This window comes from Mus caroli, chromosome 11, assembly GCF_900094665.2.
Source record: "Mus caroli chromosome 11, CAROLI_EIJ_v1.1, whole genome shotgun sequence".
NCBI lineage: Eukaryota > Metazoa > Chordata > Mammalia > Rodentia > Muridae > Mus > Mus caroli.
In genome coordinates this window covers 69,066,625-69,075,859 of record NC_034580.1, presented here as the reverse complement: position 1 = coordinate 69,075,859, position 9,235 = coordinate 69,066,625, and the positions used below count along the sequence as shown (strand labels likewise).

The 9,235-nt window shown below is 37.5% G+C and overlaps 1 protein-coding gene and 1 pseudogene across 1 annotated transcript; one reads left to right on the top strand and one right to left on the bottom strand.

Annotated features, from left to right (window-relative positions):
* Window positions 1–433: 433 nt before the first annotated feature.
* Window positions 434–5,365, bottom strand: LOC110304522 (zinc finger protein 665-like). Its single transcript, XM_029483542.1, is given in 4 exon segments — window positions 434–748; window positions 750–958; window positions 1,043–3,436; window positions 5,293–5,365. Coding segments are annotated over 4 exon segments (2,991 nt in total).
* Window positions 5,366–7,540: 2,175 nt separating this feature from the next.
* LOC115032338 overlaps window positions 7,541–9,235 on the top strand; it is a 14,160-nt pseudogene continuing 12,465 nt past the window's right edge.

Sequence of the window (9,235 nt, the reverse complement as noted above, 5' to 3'; positions counted from 1 at the left end):
AAGGACTTTCTACGTTCTTTACATTGGCAATGTTTGTTGCAGTATGGATTCTGTGGTCACCTTGAAGATTTGAGGGCTGGGAAATGTATTTTACACATTCATTACACCTATAAAGTTACTGAGAACAGGGTAAAGGATTGTTAACATTCAGTATATTTGAAAGGTTTGCCCCCAGGATGGATTCTGTGGTGACGTTGGAGAGTTGAGGACTTGGGAAATCAACTCCATACTCACTATATTTGTTCAGTTTGTCTCCTGTATGGATACTCTAGTGAGAATGAACATTTGAGGAGCAGGAAAAAGATTTTCCACAGTTGTTTCCACATATAAGGTTGTTTTCTAGTATGGATTCTTTGATAAACTTGAAGAGATGAGGATCAGGTAAAAGACATGCCACATTTCTTACATTTGTAAAATTTGTCTCCTATGTGGATTATGTAGTAATTGATAAGATCTGAGGACTATATAAAGCTTTTTCCACATTAATTACATTTGCCTGTTTGCCTCTTGTATGGACTCTGTGGTGAGCTAGAGGACTTGATTACTGGATAAATGATTTCCCACAATTATTAGATTTATAAGGTCGATGTTCAGTGTGTATTCTGTGGGAAGCTTGTAGTTTTGAGGACTGTGTAAATGATTTCCCACACTAATTACCTTTAACAGGTTTGTCTACAGTATGAAGTCTGGGGTGAACTTTAAGACTTGAAGATCAGGTAAAATATTTACCACATTCATTACATTTGTAAAGGTTTGTCTCCTTTGTGGATTCTGTGGTGTACTTTAAGACTTGAGGAACTGGCAAAATATTTACCACATTCATTACATTTGTAATGTTTGTCTTTTGTGTGGATTCTCTGATGAACTTGAAGATTTGAATACTGGGTAAAATATTTACCACATTCATTACATTTGTATGGTTTGTCTCCTGTGTGGATTCTGTAGTGCGTTTTAAGCTCTGAGGGACATAAAAAGCTTTTCTCACAGTTATTACATTTGTAAGGTTTGTGTCTTGCATAGATTCTGTGGTGATATTTAAGACTTGAGGAATGGGCAAAATATTTACCACAATCATTACATTTGTAAGGTTTGTCTCCTGTGTGGATTCTCTGATGAACTTGAAGATTTGAAGACTGGGCAAAATATTTACCACATTCATTACATTTGTAAGGTTTGTCTTTTGTGTGGATTCTATGATGAACTTGAAGACTTGAAGACTGGGTAAAATATTTACCACATTCATTACATTTGTATGGTTTGTCTCCTGTGTGGATTCTGTAGTGCGTTTTAAGACTTGAGGACTGTGTAAAACTTTTCCCACAGTTATTACATTTGTAAGGTTTGTCTCCTGTGTGGATTCTGTAGTGAGTTTTAAGCTCTGAGGGACATAAAAAGCTTTTCTCACAGTTATTACATTTGTAAGGTTTGTCTCCTGTGTGGATTCTGTGGTGATCTTTAAGACTTGAGGACTGGGTAAAATATTTACCACATTCATTACATTTGTAAGGCTTGTTTCCTGTGTGGATTCTATAGTGCCCTTTAAGATCTGAGGACCGTATAAAACTTTTCCCACAGTTATTACATTTATAAGTTTTGTCTCTTGTATGGATTCTGTGGTGATCTTTAAGACTTGAGGAATGGGCAAAATATTTACCACATTCATTACATTTGTAATGTTTGTCTTTTGTGTGGATTCTCTGATGAACTTGAAGATTTGAAGACTGGGTAAAATATTTACCATATTCATTACACTTGTATGGTTTGTCTCCTGTGTGGATTCTGTAGTGCCTTTTAAGACCTGAGGACTTTATAAAACTTTTCCCACAGTTATTACATTTGTAAGGTTTGTCTCTTGTATGGATTCTCTGGTGATCTTTAAGACTTGAGGAATGGGTAAAATATTTACCACATTCATTACATTTGTAAGGCTTGTCTCCTGTGTGGTGGATTCTCTGATAAACTTGAAGATTTGATGACTGGGTAAATGATTCCCCACACTTATTAGATTTATAAAGTTCCTGTGTAGTGTGTATTCTGTGGCGAGCTTGAAGTTTTGAGAACCAAGTAAATGATTTTGAACATTCCTTACAACTATACAGTTTCTTTACAGTACAGATCCTGTGAGGGTTTTGACGAGCTGAATACTGAGCAAAGGACTTGCCACATTGCACACATTTCCATGGTTTTCCTCTATCTTGAAATACCATAAGGCCTGAGGATTTACTGGAACATTTCTCTGGTGTTTTATATTTTGAAGGTTTTTCTTCAACTGATAAATTTGAATGTCTCAAGAGATTTCGTATATTGAAAAAACCATACATATGTACTTTGACTTTCTGTATTCCCTCTCCATTATGGTTTGAACCATGTTGAATGACATTGGAATTGAAATTAAAGACCTTATTATATCCTGGGGCCTGGGAAAGTTGTTTTTTAATGTGTTTTATGTTATCTTTCTCTAAGTATAACGATTCAATTAAAGCATTCCTGTATGTATCACATGTATATTTGTTGAAATATCCTTTAGTCCACATTCTGTTATAAACCTGAAGTATTAAGGAATCATTTAAAATGTCATCCTGCCAGTCATTTTTATAAAGGTTCCCTGTGGTATGATCCTGCTGTTGCAAAGATGACTGAGAGCAGTGATTAGACATAGCCAGTCTACTATCATGGTTATAATGATTTTCTGAAATACATTTACTTATCTCATTTTTACTTAGAATTGTTTCATGATGAGAATCATATAATATGACATCACCTTGGTATAAAATCCATTCATGTTGATTGTTTTGGCAATACTTCAGAAAAGGGTTTTTAATGTAGCCTGTGTTACTATCATTTACTCTGTTGGAGTTTCCACAGCTACCTCCCACATGATATGTTCCAAGTTTCTTATGTTGACCTAAATGGTAGAACTTGTCACAGAGTAGATTTAATTGTTGAGGGAGCTGTAATGAATTTTTAGAGAAGTATCTTTCACATTGATGATATTCAGTATTTTTTTCTCTTCTCCAAGTACTGTTAAATCCCATACTACTTGATAAATGCTTCAGGGAAGTGGGTTTATTCACCCAAATGTCACTCTTTAAGGTTTTTGTATTCCTCTTTAGAACATTGTTGCATTTCAAAACTTGTAAAAATTCTGCTAGAGTAGCCTCCAATTGTAAAAATGGGAGTGACCCAGACTGAGTTCTCTCAGGAATAGTTAGAACTCCTTTATTCTTTTCAGAATTAAAATAGATGTGTTTTGCCAGAAGATAATTTTCATAATCACATATTTCATGCTCCTCACCACCACTTCTATATTCCCAAAACTTCTTTCTATATAGGTCGAAAAGACCATTAAGTCCAAATCTTTGTGTTATTTCTTTTTGAAAATAATTTTGTGTATACACCTTTTGTAGTAGATTCTCAGTATGTTTACAAGACAATGCTGAAAGTAATAAAGCAAAACATTATGTGTCATTTTGGAGTTGCATGAAAATAATATACATGTATAATGCACAAAATAACACTAATCCAAGGATAATAGCAAAAGTGTATAATACAGAAGTGCAACAACATTGTTCCAAGGAAACAAATGTCATAAATGTAACGGATGTTAGAACATATTTCATTAAATATATCACATATCTTGTGATAACATATGCAAGTCATCAGAATAACAGATAACTTGAAACAAAATTGTTGCACCTATTATTCATTAATAAAAAGTTTCTCCTCACTGTGAATCTCAATTATCAATATGGACATAAATCATCTTATGATCACTTGAAATAATAGATTTAAACTAATTTTTATGGAATATTTGTAAGGAAAGAAATATGAAAAACTTGAAAAGTATCAGGTAAAAATTATGTCAGGCATGTGAGAATAGATTTAATTTTTTTCAAATCTTATGGAATATTCACTGAGACAGAAAAATTCCATAGAAACCCGAGCATTCTTAAATATGTTAAAAATCTTAATATGTATAAAATAAAATTTTCAACCATACTACTAAATGAGAAACTTTATGTCAAATTAAAATATGAAGTTCTGAACCTGAAATTTGAACAATCACACATTATTTTTGAAATATATCACAGAATCATGGATCTTCCCCTCATTTGTTGGGCCATAGATCTGACTCCATCTTTGAAGGAATGATGCCACCCAGGCTAAACACTCGAGATCCCTATACCCTACCCCTCTGCCAGCTAGGTACCCTGGAAAGCATAGCAACTGTAGAGTTCACTCCATCAACTTCATGCTGCATCTTCCAGTATGCACCACTACCTGCAATCCCAGATGCCTGCAGCCATCAGAAACCACAAGATCTGTCTGAGGCCTTTTGAAACCTTGGACAAACAGAGGTCTGAAATCATGAGTTACTACCAGCTCTGCCTGCAGATCTGGAAACTTGCTGTCACCCGGGGAAACCCTGCTCAATCTGAAATCCCAGACACCTGTAGCCATCAGGGACTACCAGGTCTGCCAACACCAGGGACAATCATATGGATAAAGGACATAGTAAGAACATAATCAACAAAATGCAGGGCAATATGATACCACAAGAACACAGGTATGCTACCACAGTAAGCCCTGTATATCCTAGCAAACATAAAGTGCATAAAAATGACCTTGAAGCTAATATTATGAAGAACACACACACACACACACACAGACACACCCCAACATCAAAATAACAGGAATTAACATTCATTGGTCATTAATATTTCTCAACAAATATAGGTTCAATACTCTAATAAAAAGACAGAGGCTAATAGAATGGATACATCATTTTGCTTCATACAAAAGCCACACCTCAGCAACAAAGACAGACACTACATCAGAGAAAAGTGCTGGATAAAAAGTTTTTTCCAAGCAAATAAACAAAAGAAACAAACTGGAGTAGCCATTCCTATACCTAATAAAATAAACCTTCAATCAAAAGAAATCAAAACAGATGGGAAAGAACACTTTATACTCATCAAAGGAAAAGTCCATCAGATGAAATCTCAGTTCTGAACTTTAATGCTACAAATATACCTACATTCATAAAAGAAACATTAGTGAAGCTCAAAACATACGTTGATCCTCACACAATAATAGTTGGAGACTTCAACACCCCTCTCTCTCACCAATGGGCAGATAATCAAAACAGAAAATAAACATAGGAATAATAAAACTAGCATATATTATGAATCAAATGGACTTAACAGATATATACAGAACATTTTACCCAAATGCAAAAGAATATACATTCTCCTCAACAGGCCACAGAACCTTCTTCAAAATTAACCGTACACTTCATCACAAAGCAAGCATCAACAGATACAAGAAGAATGAGATAAACTTTGGCATATTTTCCGTACACCATGGATTAAAGCTGAACTTCAACAACAGAATAACAGTATGCCTACAAACTCATAAAAATTGAATAACTCTCTAATCAATGACCACAGGGTCAAAGAATAAATAAAGAATTGAAAGACTTTTTTAAAACATTGAAAATAAAGTCAAAACATGCCCAAATTTATGAGACATGAGAGCTGTGCTAAAAGGCAAGCTTATAGTACTAAATGCCTTCTCAAAGAGGATAGATACACCTCACACTAGCAAAGTAAAAGCACACCTGAAAACACTAGTACAAAAAGAAACAAACAGGTTAATAAGGGGTGGGTGGCAGGAAATCAACAAACTTATGGATGAAAGCAGTGGTTTAGAAACAAAGATAACAGCTCAAAGAATCAAGAAAACCAAGAGCTGGTTCTTGTCAACAAGATAGACAAATTCTTACCCAAACCTCAAAAACCAGAGACATTATCCTCACAAGATAATATTGGAAATGAAAATATGGACATAACAGACACTGAAGTAATCTAAACAATCACTACTTCGTACTTCAAATGTCAGTACACTATAAAGTTGGAAAATATAAATGAAATGAAAGATTTTCTGGATAGACTCCACTTATCAAAGTTAAATCAAAATCAGGTAAACAGTCTAACTTAGGAAATAGAAGCACTCATTAAAATCTTACAACAACCACAACAGCCACAACCACAACAACAAAAACAACAAGCTCATGGCCAGATGGTTTTAGCCGAGACTTCTATCAGAACCTCAAAGAAAAGCTAATATCAATACTCATCTATTCCATGAAACAGAAACAGAAGGAACATTGCCAAACTCATTCTGCAGGGACACATTCACCCTGATATCTAAACCATACAAGGATTCAACAACCAAAGAGAATTTCAGACCAATTTCTATTATGAACATTGATGCAAAAATACTCAATAAAATTCTCACAAACTGATTCAAAGAAGACACCCAAAATCATCCAACATAATCAAGTAGACTTCATCTCAGACATGAAGGGGTGATTCAATATATGAAAATCGATTAATCTAATTCACCATATAAATAAACTGAAAGAACAAACGACATGATTGTCACATTAGACATTGAAAAAGCCTTTGACAAAATACAACACTCCTTCATGTTAAAGGTCTTGGAGAGATCAAGGATACAAAGCTAAACATATGAATGGCAATACAAAAAATCCAATAGCCAACATCAAATTAAATGGAGGAAAAATAAAAAAATCAGGGTAAAGGTCATGCTATACACGCTCTCCTTATTTCCTCAATACAGTACTTGAAGTTGTAGTTAGAGAAAAAGATAATTAAAAGAGATCAAGGAGATATGAATTGTAAAAGGACAGGTATGGTGTCACCAACCCAGAGTTGTTCCTGTCTAAAGAAATGCAGGGACAAAAATGCAGAAGAGACAGAGGAACAGATGGTCTAGTGACTGGCCCAACTTGGGATACATTCTGTGCATGGGCACTAAACCTCTCCCTCTCCCTCTCCTCCCTTCCCCTCTCCCCTCTCCCCTCTCCCCTCCCCCTCCCCCTCTCCCTGTCATTATTACTGATTCCATATTGTGCTTGCAGACAGGAGCTTAACATGACTCTCCTCTGAGAGGCTCTATCAGCAGCTGACCAAGACAGATGCAGATACTTATAGCCATGGGACTAAGGTCCAGGATGCCTATAGAAGAACTAGGGGAAGGATTGAAGGAGTTGAAGGGGAAGGCAACTCCATAGGAAGATAAACAATGTCAATTAACCCTGACCCCTGGGAGCTGCTAGAGACTAAGTCACCAACCATTGGTTGGTCTGAGGCACCTGACACATATGTAACTGAGGACTGCTTTGTCTGGCCTCAGTGGGAAAGAATGTACCTAATCCTGTAGAGATTTGATGCCCCATGTAAGGTGAATGTGGAGAGAGGGAAATACCCTCTCAGAGGCAAAAGGGTTGGGGGTAGGGTGAAGAACTCTGAGAGGTGGGAGGGGTCCACATTTGGGATGTGAATAAATAAAATAAATTTGAAATTCTTTTTAAAAAAGAAAATAGAGGCTGCGTCTGCCTTCCACTCTCACAGCCATTGCAGTACATTGAGCTTCATAGAGACAGCACCGGGGCAAGTGCTAACCGGACGGGCACTAGGCGACTCTGTGCCTCGAGGAGGAAAATCAACTAAACATGGGCAAAGGACATCCTAAGAAGCTGAGAGGCAAAATGTCCTCATATGCATTCTTTGTGCAAACCTGCCAGGAGGAGCACAAGAAGCACCCGGATGCTTCTGTCAACTTCTCAGAGTTCTCCAAGAAGTGTTCAGAGAGGTGGAAGACCATGTCTGCTAAAGAAAAGGGGAAATTTGAAGATATGGCAAAGGCTGACAAGTCTTGTTATGAAAGAGAAATGAAAACCTACTTCCCCTCCAAAGTGGAGACCAAAAAGAAGTTCAAGGACCCCAATGCACCCAAGAGGCCTCCTTCGGCCTTCTCCTTGTTCTGTTATGAGTACCGCCCCAAAGTCAAAGGCAAGCATCCTGGCTTATCCATTGGTGATGTTCAAAGAAACTAGGAGAGGTGTGGAACAACACTGCAGCAGATGACAAGCAGCCCTATGAGAAGAAGGCTGCCAAGCTGAAGGAGAAGTACAAGAAGCATATTGCTGCCTACAGAGCTGAAGGAAAACCTGATGCAGCGAAAAAGGGGGTGGTCAAGGCTGAAAAGAGCAAGAAAAAGAAGGAAGAGGAAGATGATGAGGAGGATGAAGAGGATGAGGAAGAGGAGAAAGAAGAGGAAGACGAAGATGAAGAAGAAGAAAGTGATGATGAAAAAGTTGGTTCTAGCGTAGTTTTTTTCCCCTTGTCTATAAAGCATTTAACCCCCCTATACACAACTCACTCCTTTTAAAGAAAAAAATTGAAATGCAAAAAAGTAAAAAAAAGAAAAGAAAGGAAAAATATTGCTATTCACAGATGATATAATAGTATAAGTAAATGAGTATCAAAAGTCCATCAGAGAACTCCTACAGCAAAATTTGCCTTCAGTAAAGTTACAAAGTTACAAAGTTAATGCAAAACAATCAGTAGCCCTCCTTTCTAGTATTGATAATTGGGCTGATGAAGAAATAAGAGAAACAACGACCTTCACAATAACCAGAAGTAAAATAAAATATCTTGGGAAATACCCATGTAACAAGAAGTCTTTATGTAAAGTGATTAAAGAAAGAAAGAAAGAGCCCTTCCAGTCCCGCCAGCACCAGGGTAGCTAGGGCATGGAGTCGGCTGACACCCACAAGCTACCCACAAGACCCGCCACAGGATCTTAAGATCTCTGGTGAGTGGAACACAGCTGCTGCTCCAATCCAATCCTGCGGGACCTGAGACTGCATTAATTAGGGAAGCAGAAAACCCGGCCTGATCAGGGGCACAAGTCCCTTCTGGTCCACACCAGCACAGGGGTATCTTGGGCGTGGAGTCTGCATACACCAGTAAGGTATACACAGGACCCTTCACCGGATCTTAAGACCTCTGTGAGTGGATCACAACTTCTGCCAGGAGGCAGGTTCGAACACCAGATATTTGGGCACCTTCCCTGCAAGAGGAGAGCCTACCTGCAGAGAGGACTATGAACACTGAAACTCAGGAGAGAGCTAGTCTCCCAGGTCTGCTGATAGAGGCTAACATAAACATCTGAGGAACAAGATCTAACCAGAGACAACTACAACAACTAACTCCAGAGATTACCAGATGGTGAAAGGCAAATGTAAGAATCTTACTAACAGAAACCAAGACCACTCACCATCATCAGAACACAGCACTCCCACCCCACCGAGTCCTGGGCACCCAAACACACCCAAAAAACTAGACCCGGATTTAAAAGCATA